Source organism: Sinocyclocheilus grahami, unplaced genomic scaffold (assembly GCF_001515645.1).
Source record: "Sinocyclocheilus grahami isolate Dianchi unplaced genomic scaffold, SAMN03320097.WGS_v1.1 scaffold51.1, whole genome shotgun sequence".
NCBI lineage: Eukaryota > Metazoa > Chordata > Actinopteri > Cypriniformes > Cyprinidae > Sinocyclocheilus > Sinocyclocheilus grahami.
This window is the reverse complement of record NW_015505230.1, coordinates 1,167,524-1,183,252: the sequence shown is the minus strand read 5'-3', so window position 1 is coordinate 1,183,252 and position 15,729 is coordinate 1,167,524. Positions and strand designations below refer to the sequence as shown.

General features: G+C 36.2%; 3 protein-coding genes across 4 annotated transcripts in view; 1 reads left to right on the top strand and 2 right to left on the bottom strand.

The window, feature by feature from the left end:
* On the bottom strand, positions 1 to 5,615 carry cyp2u1 (cytochrome P450, family 2, subfamily U, polypeptide 1). The gene is made up of 5 exons (XM_016269305.1): positions 5,095 to 5,615; positions 2,051 to 2,704; positions 1,796 to 1,957; positions 752 to 919; positions 1 to 395 (listed from the first exon to the last, which is right to left on the bottom strand). The coding sequence occupies exons 1-5, from the start codon at positions 5,531 to 5,533 to the stop codon at positions 217 to 219; spliced, it is 1,602 nt and encodes a 533-aa protein (XP_016124791.1). The 5' UTR covers positions 5,534 to 5,615; the 3' UTR covers positions 1 to 216.
* A 1,164-nt stretch (positions 5,616 to 6,779) lies between these two features.
* Positions 6,780 to 10,907, bottom strand: sgms2a (sphingomyelin synthase 2a). 2 transcript variants are annotated; one of them, XM_016269388.1, is made up of 5 exons: positions 10,351 to 10,907; positions 9,421 to 9,538; positions 8,982 to 9,135; positions 8,609 to 8,775; positions 6,780 to 7,049 (listed from the first exon to the last, which is right to left on the bottom strand). In XM_016269388.1, exons 1-5 carry the CDS (start codon positions 10,776 to 10,778, stop codon positions 6,864 to 6,866), a joined length of 1,053 nt encoding a protein of 350 aa, XP_016124874.1. In that variant the 5' UTR covers positions 10,779 to 10,907; the 3' UTR covers positions 6,780 to 6,863. The 2 variants fall into 2 exon arrangements, with proteins under 2 accessions (XP_016124874.1, XP_016124875.1); XM_016269389.1 differs by having other exon boundaries at positions 10,381 to 10,907.
* A 384-nt stretch (positions 10,908 to 11,291) lies between these two features.
* Positions 11,292 to 15,729, top strand: part of gstcd (glutathione S-transferase, C-terminal domain containing) — a 49,973-nt gene continuing 45,535 nt past the window's right edge. The window contains exons 1-2 of the mRNA XM_016269366.1: positions 11,292 to 11,420; positions 11,857 to 12,027. Of these exons, the coding sequence (XP_016124852.1) occupies positions 11,292 to 11,420; positions 11,857 to 12,027 (300 nt within the window). The remainder of the gene's footprint in view (positions 11,421 to 11,856; positions 12,028 to 15,729) is intronic.

Genomic DNA, 15,729 nt, shown 5'->3' with positions numbered 1-15,729 from the left:
TATAATACTCAGGTATGTGTTCTTTTTTCTTGAAATTGTTCAGGAAAATTTTACATAAAATAATATCAAACTTTTTGCTTTGCCATGCAACCCACAAAGGCCCTTCCTTCATTTTATGGTCCAAATGACAATTCTTCTTAATGGACGACCTGTGCAATTTGCTTCCCAGTGATGCCTCACTGCTTGAGGAATGTCATCTCTTTTTTTAAAGCCTGTTTAGCGTGCTTTCACACAGACAGTAAATGGGCATGGAGCCAGAGTCAGGCCAAAGCGTCCGTGCATGGATGGAGCAGATTTCCCCTCAGGAAGCCTGAAAGTGAAGGTCTGCATCAGGCTGGTAAACATCAGAAACAGTTCCATCTTAGCCAGCTGCTCTCCCATGCACACCCTGCGACCTGCCAGATATACAAAACATCATTTAAACTAAGTTCTCATTGCAAGAATAGAGGTAACTTAAAGCATAACCATGTTAAAGGGGTCCTATTATGCTCTTTTACAAAGTCTTGATTTTGTTTTGGGGGTGTACTAGAACAGGCTCTCATACTAGGTTGTTCGAAAAACACATTATTTTTCACATATTTTACATTATTACAACACCTCTCTCTCCAGTCCGGCATGAACGGCTCGAATAGTTCCTGTATCAAATGAAGGCCCGCCTTCTGAAATACGAAATGTGCTGTGATTGGTTAGCTGGGCCAGTGTGTGCCTATAAATTGCAGGTTTTCCAACTACATGATTTCTAAAAACATACCTATTCCAAATGGGATAAAACAATCTTTCCTGAGAACTTTTCCCTGTTCGTCCAGAAATCGGTCTGGATTGAAGTCATCAGGATTTTCCCACACGGTGGGATCCCTGTGTACTGACCAGAGGTTTGGGATGATAACTGTTCCTTTAGGAATAGTGTATCCACGGAACTCTGGGAAGAGACAAATGTAGCTGAAATATGCATTTGTTTGTGCTTTTTAATGTGTCCTCTCAAAGTATTTGTACAGTCATAATATTTGTACACCCTTTTGATTTAATATTAAAAAATACATATTCAGGTTAAAGTCTGACTGTTATCTACCTTGTAGTACCAATATGTGGATTATGGTAAAGTTCAAGTTGACCTGGTTCAGTTTTATTCATTAATAATTTACTTTAGACAAACATTTTAACAAACAAAAGTCCAAATACAGACAGTTGGGCACTGCATATGAAATATATTCTCAGGTGAATCAAAAACCTGGATGAAAAAATGATCCAACTCACATTTCACCCCAAAATCAAAAGGAAAAAGAAAGAAAAACTACATGTATGTGTAAAATGTATAATTATAGTATTGTATTGTATTGTATATATATATATATGTATGTTATAAGAGCAGTATATTAAACTGGAGAAGAATAAAATAATTTAGATTCGAACAGAATAGAAAAGCAGAAGAGAATGACAGAAAAAAAGAACAGAACATAATAAAATAGGGCAGAATGGAATAGAATAGACGGGGGCAGAATGGAATAATTTAGAATTGAACAGAATAGAAAAGTAGAAGAGCTGACAGAATAGAAAAGAATAAAACGGCATAATAGAATAAAATAAAACAGTAGAACTGACTGGAAAAATTATATATATTATATATAATTATATATTTATAGGCTTCATTTCCTTTAAGCAAAATTGCTTTTTTAGTTTTGTGAGGAAATATGACCAAGGAATGTGCTTGTCAACTTGCATGAGATTCTTCCCGTAAAATAGTGCTTTAGCAAATTTGCATGACTTGTGTATTTCTCTGCCAAAGGCCTGACCTCACCTGTGGTTTCCGAGGCCATGTGAGGTATGGACAGAGGAACCACTACAGTCATCCTCTGCACCTCCATAATGGTGGCTTCTGTGTACGGCAAACTGCCCTTATCGGTCAGAGATGGGACGCTCTCAGATCCCACCACCGCATCAATCTCCTGCTGAACCTTCTCTGAGGGGTCATCAAACTAAAATGTCATATATCACCAGAAATCAAACCTTTACACATTTGTAAATTACATTTATACAGTGCTGGTGAACGTACCTTGCACATCAGGGTACAAGGACATATAGAGAATACTCCACAGCACACTATTTGTGGTAGTATCAGTGCCTGCAATAAAGAGGTCTCCTATAATGTAGAAGAGATCGTCCTCTGAGAACAAGCTCTCTTCTGAATTATCGCCCTTTTGCTGGGCCAGCATCTCCACCAGATACATGTCTATGAAATCCCTGGGATTCTCTGGATCCAGCGTGGCCCTGTGCCTCGCTATAATCTTCTTCAGGAAGGCTGTGATGTCGAGCTCCGCACGCCGCAGTTCTTTGAAAACCCCGCAGGGCAGGTAGTAGAGCCAGGGAAAGACGTTGACCAACAAAATGGATGTGCTGACGCTAATTTCCAGCCCGTGAGACATGAGATCCAGCATGGTGCGGAACTCCTGGTCCTGGTGATGGAAACGCTGACCCAGACTCATGGAGGAGATGACGTTGGAGACAGCATTGCTGATGAGAGGAGTCAGATCAATACCAGAAGGCCCTGCTTTTTCGATGAGGCTCTGCAGTTCTGTTTTAATCATGGTCAGGCCTTCATAGATGCAAGGCTCCAGACTCAGCTTGCCAAAGCCAAAGCTGCGCAGAGTGCTGTGACAGAACTTACGGTTTGTCCTCCACAAAGAACCATAGGGCGCAAACACAATCCCTGTGAACAACATTAGGTTCAAACGTACAAAGCTTCACTTTTAGATTTGGTCATTTAACTTATAAATGTAAGTAAAAATTTCTGAAACCAGGCTCTGACATTCTATTCTTTTATTTTATTCTACTGTTACCTATTCTGTTTTGTTCAATTCTATTCTGCTTTATTATTTTGTTCTTAATTTCTCTATTGTCACTGTTCTATTCTGCTCCAGTCTACTGTTTAATTTGATTCTATTCAGTTACATTCTACGGTTTTATTCTGTTCTATTCTATTCTGAGTCAGTCTCTTCTGCTGTTCTATTTTATTATATTTCATTCTTCCCTGTTTTATTCTATTCTGGCATCAGTATCTTCTGTTGTTTTCTGTTCAATTCTACATTATTCTATTCTATTCTGCTCCAGTCTATTTTACTGTTCTAGTCTATTATTTTCCATTCTGCTTTGTCTGATTCTATTCTATTCTGAGTCAGTCTCTTCTGCTGTTCTGTTCTGTTCAATTCTATAATATTCTGTTCTATTCTATTATGCTTTAGTCTATTATACTCTGTCCTATTCTTTTCCATTCTGTGCCAGTCTGTTATACCATGTTCTATTCCGTTCCATTCTGCAGTTTTTTTATGTCCTATTCTATTTTGTGTCAGTCTCTTCTACTGTTCTATTCTATTCAATTCTACATGATTCTAATCTGCTCCAGTCTATTTTACTGTTCTAGTCTATTATTTTCCATTCTGCTTTGTCTGATTCTATTCTATTCTGAGTCAGTCTCTTCTGCTGTTCTATTTTATTATATTTCATTCTTCCCCATTTTATTCTATTCTGGCACCAGTATCTTCTGTTGTTTTCTGTTCAATTCTACATTATTCTATTCTATTCTGCTCCAGTCTATTTTACTGTTCTAGTCTATTATTTTCCATTCTGCTTTGTCTGATTCTATTCTATTCTGAGTCAGTCTCTTCTGCTGTTCTGTTCTGTTCAATTCTATAATATTCTGTTCTATTCTATTATGCTTTAGTCTATTATACTCTGTCCTATTCTTTTCCATTCTGTGCCAGTCTGTTATACTATGTTCTATTCCGTTCCATTCTGCAGTTTTTTATTATGTCCTATTCTATTTTGTGTCAGTCTCTTCTACTGTTCTATTCTATTCAATTCTACATTATTCTAATCTGCTCCAGTCTATTGTAGCCTACTTTGTTCTATTCTATTCGGAGTCGGTCTCTTCTACTGCTCTATTCTCTTCCGTAGGGATGTAACGATTACCGGTTTGACGATAAATCATGATAAAATTCCCCACGGTTAGTATTACCGTTTCATCTTTTAATTATCATTAAAACCGTATTAGATTACCGCGATTTGAACAACTCGCGATAAATAAATTCTGTCCAACATAAAGCACAGTTTTCAGTAACAGTCTCACGTGCGCACAGCACACAGAGTTTCGTTTTGAGTGAAAACAGGGCGGAAAAGCTGTGAGGTTTTAAAAGAGTGCTAAGGGAATTATACAAATGAATATATGAATGAATTAATTATATGAATGCATCTCTGAAGGTTCTGACTGTCTTCAGAAACGATTCGATGGCATTTTGTTTTCATCTTCACTCCATGTAATACCTAAAGGAAGTGTTCTTAATCGCAATACTGCTTCGTCCACTGAGGTTACGGGAAACAGCTCTAATTCTGCTTTTCCATAAGCGCCACCTGCTGTCAGAGAGTGGATTTACACAGACTTATATTTACATTCATCCTGTGTGCAGTTTCTGTCCGGGCAAAAACGGACTGAATTTGCATGCCCTGCTGTAAATTTTGACCGGTTGATGAAAAACAAGCTTATGTGGATTCTACACATTTAAACAATTCAGATAAGTTATCTAGAATTATTTATGGAGCAGATAAAATACATATAATCATTTATGAAACAATCAATTATCATTTTGACTTATATCTTTTCTTAATTTAAAGGCTGAAATGTGAGGTGTACCTTTTTATGAAACTTTTTCAAAGCTTTATTTGAACACCTACATGAGATATTTCAACATGCTATTAAACTGTTGTCAGTCAAGTTGTCGTTTAAAATCCGAACATCATTGGTAATGTTATTGTTTTAGTGATTACGCAAACAAAAAGTCATTTTATTTGTTTGTTGATTTTTAAATATAAAACTCGGTGAAGTGATTTATGTGTCGGTACTTTTTAACATCTCCAGCACATTTTAACAATACCGTGATAATACTGATAACCGTGATAATTTGTCACTATAATCGTGATAAGCAATTTTCATACCGTTACATCCCTACTCTTCAATACTGCATTTTTCTGTTCCGTTCTGCTCTAATCTACGCTGATCTATTATCATGGCATGCAGCAATCATTAACAATGACTGCTTATCTCACCTTTCCTCTTGGTGATAATAGTTACGAGCGGTATTTGTGGTCTGTCAGAGAAGACCTCCGGATGGTTTAGCATCGCGTCCCGGACAGTTTCATATCCTGTCAGCACGACCATAAGCTGAGGCCCAACAAAAATGCTGAATATGTTCCCATAGAGTTTGGACATCTCCATGAGTCCAGCCTGAGGTGACAGCGGATTCGAGGACATCTTTGCAAACTCTTTACGATACTTTGCAAGTCTTCTTAAAATAAACGAAGGCACAAGGAAGCCCCCGAAGTTGCCCACGACGGGCCATGGCTTTGGACCTGGAGGGATGTTCGCGAATCTTCGATGCCTCTCATACTGTTGCAGCACATAGAAAAGAAGCACAAACGCAACCAAACCCACAATATTCGCAGGCGAGAACACACACTGCCTCAGCAAAGACAGGGAAGCGTCCATGTCTCCTAAAACAGACGCACAGTTCCTCCTGATCAGTACTTGCTATCTGCTGATCAAACACATTTTCTTCCTGTGTTGCTGGAGCTGCGCGTGGGTAGTGTTTTTGTATTTTTCATTGGCTGAGAGGAGCACGCCATGCTGAGAGTTGATTGGTCAATCAACCGATGACGAAAACTAATGGGTGGGGTCAACTGATCCAATAAGAGGAAGTTGTATTTCATTTTGTAGTTAATTTAGTACATTAAGTTAAACGAAAACACATTTAGTTAATTTATTTCTAGTAATGGAAATGTTTAGAATTTTAGTTAACTATTATAACCCTTTATAACTCTATTTATACAGTTATAACTTAAGTTTCATTTTTTTAAAGGATGCATTTGATGCATTTTTAACAGTTATATGATTATAATAATAATTACAGTCATCACCATCATCTTAAGAGTCATGTGAGATATGAATTTTAGTTAACTATTATAACCCTTTATAACTGTATTTATACAGTTATAACTTAAGTTTCATTTTTTTAAAGGATGCATTTGATGCATTTTAACAGTTATATGATTATAATAATAATTACAGTCATCACCATCATCTTAAGAGTCATGTGAGATAAATAAATAAGCAGTTAAATAAATATTGTGACCATTTAAAAATGTGTCGTTTGTGCACATCTTCAGAGTTATGCATTCATTTCCTTTTTGTAGCATTGGTAATTCCATAAACATTTTGATAAAGAAGTGTTAAAAAATTTCATACAACATGAGGCGCGCTAGGTGTTATTGTAAACCATTTATTTCCATAATGTCATTCAGTTTTTAAGAACTGAAAATAACAGTAGGCGTGAATCATTAGAAAAAGAATGCATGCATTTCTAATATAACACTGTGTATAAAATTAACGAAACCCTGTTAAACAACACCTTTTATGACAAACATATGTTTAGATGACAATTAAATAAACAGACAAGGAAAAATATGACAACTAAGAAGCATGCACAAACAAATAGATCTGTTTTGACAGAAAGCGATCTGTTTATAACATAACACTTTCCGTAGGCCCTTCAGATACTTTCAAAAGTGTTTATTTAAAAGGCCACACTGACTGAATATAATTGAATGTAAAAATATCAACAATGACTTGTCAAATAATATTGAGTTTTACAATATTTTGATTATCATGAACTGTTTGGCCCAGTGTTATAAGAGATGTAATTAGCAACAATAGCCAAACAGTCTTTGGTCTTTGGTATGGTGTAAACACTGAGATGGCCACAAGCGAAATATAAAACATTTCCACATGTTGGTCTAGGCATTGTGATGAATTCACGACGTCACTCCTCCCGGCCGCTCTGCACCATGGAATATTTCTTACAGGGGTTCTTCAGACAGGCAGGCGGCCATGTGATCGGCCAGCAGAAAGAACAGGGCACATGGGTCTGAACGTTCCTCTCAAAGAAGTTAAAAACGGGGTTCCACCATGTATGAGTGAGGTAGTTGTTCGGAGAACACTTTAATGTCTGGAGAAAACATGAAAATATGAATTAAAATCATAATTAGGATGAATTCAAATAAAAAGACAGAACATTGTTGTAGCGTCTCGACCAATCTGACACACTAATTTTTATTTGGCATGGTCAGATGACTGACTACTTCTGGTTTTCTAAAAACAGAAGTGGCAATGCACAGGATATAAATGCACTGCAGTTGAGAGATTAAATGACAAAAAGCAGTTCTGTGAAATTTGATATGATATTTTGGTTCCAAAGTAATTGAGTAATTTCATAAAAATCACTGTTATCATTGAGGACAGAAGCCTTGGAGCCACGTCAGGACACAGACACCAGTCCAAAAATCTCAACCGCACACTGCATTTCAGTTTTTTTTATTATTTTGTGGATGCTTTTTAACCACCATAAATATCCTTTCTGAGATATGACAGTTTTGATATCATGGGCTACTTTGCTTGTAACAGTATGAATAATCATGATGTGTTTTGCTAGTTTGAAAGGAATTTTCCTGTTCAAAATATCTAGATTGGCTTCAATCGAATGTGCAGCACTTTACCATCATCAGGGAGTCATTTCTCAGATGCTCGACCTAATGGATTTGGATATTCTCAGTGTACTCGGAGTCATGGAAACACTCTCAGTGAAAGGCTTAGTGCCGTTTTGGTGCCTTGGGTTTAGTGACACCCTGAATCGAAATCGCAATTGAGCTGAGAGCTTCGCTGTGGTTTCAGATGTGTGTGTTTGTAGTTGTCTTCATGAGGCTGGAGATCAAAAAGATCAACAATATGCAAAATGAAAATTTATCAAAATATGTGAACAAGAACGTATTTTAATGCAAAAAGTACACATTTAGACCCCATGAAGTGCCGTTTTAGTGCCTTTTAGCGTACGTTTCACAGCTTTGAGGTAGACTATTGTTCTAAAGTTTGGGGTCTGTACGATTTTTTTCTTAAGAAATGTCCACTTTTATTTAGCAATGATGCGTTAATTTCATCAAAAGTGGCAATAAAGGCATTTATAGTGTTACAAAAGTTTTCCATTTCAAATAAATGCTTTTGAACGTTCTATTCTTTAAAGAATCCTGACAAAAAAAAAAATCATGGTTTCCACAAAAGTATTAAGCAACTGTTTTCAACAGTGATAATAATAAGAAATATTTCTTGAGCAGCAGATCAGCATATTAGAATGATTTCTGAAGGATCATGTGACACTGAAGACTGGAGTAATGATGCTGGATATTCAGCTTTGCATCACAGCAATAAATAACATTTTAAAATATATTACAATAGAAAACACAATATTACTATTTTACTGTATTTTAGATCAAATAAATGCAGCCTTGGTGAACGTCTTTCAAAAACTAAAAAAAAAAATCCCCTTGAACAATAGTGAACAAGTTGTTTTCTCATCTGTAAAAATGGACAAAAATATTATTGACATCATCTGATATGTTCCACCCAGATTGCCTTTTTTACTTGGAAATAGATTACAGGAAGACCACCAAAATCCTTATTTAATAAAAGCCTTATTCAAGCATTTCTATTGTTTCATGTTACTGATGAATGTACCTGCAGATTAGCCATAGTGTGATACCAGTAGAACAGTCGGGTGGTGATGAAATACGCCACCACCACGTCCACACTGTAGTGCTCATGGGCCACCAGGATACACATGGCACCCACAGCAGCCGTTAACCAACACAGAAGATGGTACCACCAGAAAGAACGAGGAGAATCTAGAGAGAAACAAAGAATCAGTTATGAATCATAATGGGTTGCTCTTTGAACATGCTAAATGAATGGTCAGAAAGTGTCTCGGTGTCTTCTGAATGGCTAAAAACAGAATCTAAAATTGCTTACAGTGACCTCAAGTCTGTAATTAGCAGACAGTCTTTGTATTTGTGTCTTAAAATAAAGTCAGCCGTCTGAGAAAGTGACATACACTCCTTGAGGAAGAGGTACGTGAGTGTGAGAATGACAGTGTGGCCGCTGTAGAGGAAGTCGCCGCACAACAGATGAGATCCAGTGATTGATAATCCACCACCAGAGAGCAACTGCAGAACACGCTGCAGCTTTGCCTGGGAATCCCCTTGAAGCTGCATGAGAGATGCAGGAAAGAAGAAATGAGTGAGGATATTGAATGTTGAAAGATGAGTGGTTGGTGACATGAATCGTGAATTGAAAAATCATTCCATAAACTGATAGAATCTGAAGCCTTTGTAAAGCCTGCAATATTTGTCTTCAGGAAGGCAGAGGATATTACAGATCTAAAAGCCAAATGCATTTGCTTATCTTACATTATCTAGGTATAAGATCCTGAGGGGATCATGACAAAGAGGAACAGCTGAAATATATCAATTTTTTTTAAAATCGGCGTTTACCTTTGGTGCACAGACCATGTGCATGCCAGGCACGGGTAGAGTGGTGATGTACATGGTTATGCATCTATACATATACAATGTGCCCAAAAGGAAGAAATATCGTCTTGCTATAATAGCCCTATATGGAACAGAAAAATAAAAAAGTTCATTTTTGTCATCATTAAACAGATTTGGGTTAGGTTGAGATTGCTGAGCCTTCAACGCCTTTTTATAATGCTCTATCCATGAATAGAGAATAACTAGGGTACAAATAGCATGCTCTTTGGAATGAGAACTATTAGATTTGAATATTAGATTTGATAATAGTCACACATCTTGAAATGGTTATTATTTGTTGTTGTTGTTGTTGTTTTTATTTGTAAGTTGTTAATATGTAGCTGTGCAATATTACAAAAAATATGTAAGAAGTAACGTCAGTAGGACAGCAGTAAGACAAGTAAATAATTCCATTTTCCATTTTGAAAATTCCGTTTTTAAAATTGTTATAAAAGTTATAAAAAAAAAATGATGGAACCTTTTTTTTAATTGATGAGAAATGTAAATTTCCCATTACCATTTATTTATTTGTTTGTTTATTTATTTATTCATTTATCAATGCTAAACCTCATATAAAGAACATAAATGATATTTTGTATGACAACCTGAAATTGATGAACAACATTTTCAGAAGGTTAAGATCCTATTACAAGTGCCTTTTTCAAGAGTTTTAAACTTTAATTTTTTACCTTTTTTAATGCCATAAAGTTGGTAATATTCATTAGATTTATTTCCTCAATGCAGAATAAATTTGTATAACTGCCCTCAAGACTATTCATTCACCTTGCCCTACATTATCTTAAACATAACCCCAACAATCCATTAAATGTAATCTAACAGAGCTGATTAACAGGCTACAATGTCATCAGTATAATTTTGAGTGATGCCTCGTACTTGTATCTGTGAAAGAGCAACTGAATGGACCATATAGACACCAGAACCATTCCATTGACCTCAGTCACTGTAAACGCCCACTGCACGCGGCCTATATAGTCAAAGAACTTATCCGGCAGAGGTGGGCTGCTCTCCTTGGGTGGTACTCTCTCATGAACCACTGTGATCATAACCGTGGTCAAAACCAGGTTCAAAACAGCATAAAACAAAGCGATGAAAGTCTTCCACCATTCCGACGGCAATCGGTTGCCCTTTCCTTCAGGCACGGAGATTTTGACATAGTCTCGATGTCTGACCAGGGCTTTCCTCAAGCCGTTCCGCTTCGCTTCTTCAGCAGCGTGGCTGTGGACGGGGCAAGATGTGCCAGGGGACGGCGTCCCATCTGTGTTTGTGGGGTCCTTGTTTCCTTGGTGGTCTGACGATGCCATGAGTACCCACAACTACCCACAAACGACTGACTTCCTGCCAAGACTCTCTCCTGTGAGGCACTGTAGGTTACTCTCCTCTGCGGTGATTATGAAAGGCCTGCGTTTTCAGCTCTCATATGATGTGGCTGGAACCGTCTTTTAAAAAAAGAAAACAGAAGCACATTATAATAGTAATCCGTTACATTTTAAAGGTCAAATGGCTGATACACTGATATGCTTAAATTCAATTTCATGACAGCAAATCAAATGTTTCTGTAAAAAAGAAACAATTTTTCTCAATATTGATCTAGATTCACCATGAAAATCGACATTCAAAATGTTCAGTTTTATTATATGATAAATGAATAAGGCAAGTATTGGTATGATTGAATGCACTTAATATATTTAAGTCTTCTGGCTAGAAATCTTTCATCTATATATGAAACGTCCTCTAATCCTCTTTTATGTGCTCAGTGCATTCAAATAAAGCAAAGCATATCATTTAAAAGCTGAAACATCTGACACAACTACAAAATGCCATCTAGAGAAAAGCCACACAGAAAAAAAGCATCCATGTTCAGGTCTGAGTCCAGCAGTGACTTCTCAACCCAGAAACAAGAGCATTTCAGGAACGGCCTTTTCTATTTATCTGAAAGCTTTCAGGTCTGAGAACATCTCTGCTCCATCACACTCAAAGTGCATCTCAATAACCCTCATTACGGCGGCATACAATATTTACAAACAGTAAACAGAGCTTCGGGATGGACGCAGAACGAATGATGGATTGTACAAATCACTCAACACGAAAGCATTGATTTCCTCCAAATCAATTTAGGCTGAAATATAATTACATTGGAAATGAGTTCTTATTACAAATCTGCTTCGAATGGATTGGATTGTACACAACATTGGTTCACTGTACTGCAACAAGACAAAAAATAGCATTATCTCTCATAACTTTTGTACTGTTATGTGGATGCAACTAAATTACAGATCAAAACCGACTAAAAGAGTTTTTTTCCCAAGCAAATCGTTCTCACAAAAAGCTTTAACGAGAGATTTCTCCAATTCAAAAGCACTTGCCTGTTGTGTCCCGCAGCTCTACATGCAGAACCGAGCTCTATTGGTCCCACACTCGTCTCTGAAACTTCTCTTCGTACAACCACGTTCAGAGGGGCATGTTTTCCCAGTCTCCACCCTGCACTCTAATGGTGATGCTTGTGGTGGAGACCTGGCAGGGGAAAATCTCTTCCACATGCTCCTAGAGACAGTAAATGGATGGCTTGGCTGGCTCCGCTCCGTGCTATTTCCAGCCCTGCCTCCTGCCTCCAGACCAAGCCTGTATTTTTCTCCCAGGGAGCAGTGGTGCCCGGTCGCAAACAAATTGGTAATGATATGGTTGCGAGGCCTGTTGAGCATCCCCCCTCCCAGCTCGTGCAGAGGTTAAATTCAGCATCAAAGGGAAGGACAGAAAAAACCTAAGAGACCCCGCCTCACACTTAAAGAGAGATGAGAGAGAAAGGCTTTTCTCCTCGTGCTCTGAGTTGATTATAATATCCCTTGCAGGCACACTCGTGCACTTGTGTTTTTGAACTTGCATTGTTCACTCAATTTGTAGTATTCCACACTTGGGTGTGTCGTTTGCATAAAAGCACGTGATAAATGAACAATGAGAATACACATTTGGATACCTACACCTAGAATATTTTGTGAATGTGGATCCTCAACCAAACTTTAGATATTACTGTTTACATGTTTTACCTTGTTTCATTGTATAAAGTTGCAGTTGCTACCTCAAGGAGTTATTTCTACTTGTTCTGACCTTTAACAATGTCTTTAGTTGATGCATTCAGTGATATTTTGACTCGAATACAAACGTGATGTTGACTTGAATTAATGTCGTAACAAACTAGACCTAATTGTCAGTTTTGATGGAGATCTGTTTCTGTGTGTACAGGTTTGTCTATACCTGTTATATATTTTGAAATTTTGAAAATGTCCTCAAAAATATAGTGAAATTTGCCAAAAAAGTGAAATTTGAAGGACATTTTAAGCAATTCTCTCTATTTAAAAAAACTTTAAGTCTGATATCAACAGGTTTGTGGTTTAAGGTTAGAGTTTAGCAGACATCATCTCCACTATGAGATATCCTCACTGATATAGTGAAACCAACATGTGTGTGTGTGTGTGTGTGTGTAACCATACTATTATCTTCAGCTGTAAACTATGAACTATATGCACACCCTTTGAAGGTTTTATGGGAAGCCTCCTTGGCTGGGCCTAAACCACCATGCCTCTCCGAAGTAAACTGATAGCTGTATATGAGCAATGTAATGATCTGAAGTTGAGCAATTACATGTTAGAAAGAGTGTACCTTTGTACTGTAAAGCAGCTTTCCAAGTTTAGATATGTTCATTGAATTGGACTATAGATGCAACTAGAAAGATAATCTCAGAATAAAATTAGAATGATCTACAAACAGGATTATTCTCTAGAGAAATCCCATTATTTTTCAAATACTGTACATTATTGTAGGTCCTCTATGCCTATTTGGAGTCTTAACTTTGATAAAGTATATCTCTTTGGTTTTGAGACTTTAGTCTTTGCAACTTCAGGGATCTTATCTGTGCACAATCAGCTTCTAACACTCCAAATAGAAAGGAAAACTTGAAATGGCATCATATGATCCCTTTAATTTCTAATGCAGTCAGCTTTAAATTAGAAGTCATAGACATATTTATAAGTCAAATAACGTATTAAAGAGGAAACATTACCTTTTTCAGGTGTGCATTCAAACGTTTCATTGACCACAAAAGTTACATTTATTTATTTATTTGGCGTGAGGAGGTAACCATAGCAATGGTATCTTGGGTACCAGATACAATGGAAGCCAGTAAAAATAAATAAATAACATGGTGAAAAGAATAAGTGTTCTGTAGTGCCTTTTCTTTGACACCTTAAATTGCTACTACAAAAATAGCTATAAAATAATTTGTTAATAATAATAGTAATAATAATGATAATAATAATAATAATTAAATACGGTTCACAGTATAATTCACGCACTGCTCGGTAGAAGATAAATCATGTGTCAAAAATTTAAAATAATTTTGTGCAGCATAGTTTTAACTTTGTAAAGTCACTGCAAAATGAATTTCTAATGCAGTCAGCTTTAAATTAGAAGTCATAGACAGATTTATAACTCAAATAACGTATTAAAGAGGAAACATTACCTTTTTCAGGTGTGCATTCAAACGTTTCATTGACCACAAAAGTTACATTTATTTATTTATTTGGCGTGAGGAGGTAACCATAGCAATGGTACCTTGGGTACCAGATACCATGGAAGCCAGTAAAAATAAATAAATAACATGGTGAAAAGAATAAGTGTTCTGTAGTGCCTTTTCTTTGACACCTTAAATTGCTACTACAAAAATAGCTATAAAATAATTTGTTAATAATAACAGTAATAATAATGATAATAATAATAATAATTAAATACGGTTCACAGTATAATTCACGCACTGCTCGGTAGAAGATAAATCATGTGTCAAAAATTTAAAATAATTTTTGTGCAGCATAGTTTTAACTTTGTAAAGTCACTGCAAAATGAACAGAAGTCTCTGAGACAGTTTGCAGTTTCCCCCTGTAAAAAAAAATCATTACTGGCATAATGCCACACGGTGAATGTTACATGATAAATGCCTCAGTATATATATGAAAGAAAAAAAAACTAAAGTTTTTAAATGTTATTCGTTAATATAAACGTCATAAGTCAAGTGGAACTCAAACGTGATGTCGGTTTACAGTCGGACTATTTTTAGTGTAACATTAGGTTTTGCCCATTGGTCAGTAAGAATGTTTTACTCATTTAAAACACAATCAAATTTAATATGCTCCCTTATTCTTTTATATATTTGAATATGTACAAATCAGAATAATCATGTTGTTTGAATTTTTACTTAAATATTGTGTTGCACTGAATGACAATATAACATTATTTAAACCAAATTTTGACATTTTATTCTCTAAAACTTATTTGAAACCTTAAAAGTAGACATTTTACTTACGTTTAATGTGCTTTCTATGGACATAAAATCACTTTAGTAAATTTATTTTGATGCGGACATCTTCTTTGAACCATATACAAGAATCTGGAGTGCCCCAAGGAAGTATATTTTCAGTAACTCTTTTTAGTATTAAATAGTATTGTAAGTATTATGGGGTCTAATATATTCCATAGTTTATATGTAAATGATGTGTGTATTTGTTATAAAGGTAAAAATATTAATATACTATTAAAATGGATGATTGGTCAGTTCAAAACGGTTTTAAATTTCAGTCAAAAAAACGATGACTCAAAAACTATATGTATGCATTTTTGTCTTTTATGATCTATGGACCTAGATCCAGAGCTTTTTTTTGGAAAGGGAACCTATGAAAGTTCTCAACAAAATTCTTAGGACTTAATTTTGAAAAGAAACTGTCCTTTATTCCTCATATTAAAATGCTGCGAAATAGATGTTTATAAAAGTGCTAGCAAAGATTAAATAGGGTGCAGATTGTGAAGTACTTCTGAGACGTTATAGGACCCTTGTTGGATCAAAAATGGACTATGGGAGTATAGTTTATGGATCTGCGAGGAAGTCATACATTAAAATGCTGGACACAGTACATCATGCAGGATTGAGACTTGCTCTGAGTTTGTATACAGAAGCAAGAGAACCCTCACTATATAACAAATTGAAACAGGCTCTCAAGTTAAGCTAACAAAAGTAATCCAGCATATCCTTCAGTCTTCCACATTCAAAATGTACACCTATATGAAGCCAGACCTAGGTACATTAGTCCTTTTGGAATCCATATAAAATCCCATTTGGAGAACTTGGACATTAAGGCTGATGATACATGGGGCAACTTTTTGAGCAATGTTGCTTGGGTACATTCCCACTGAGAATGGGTAACAAATTTC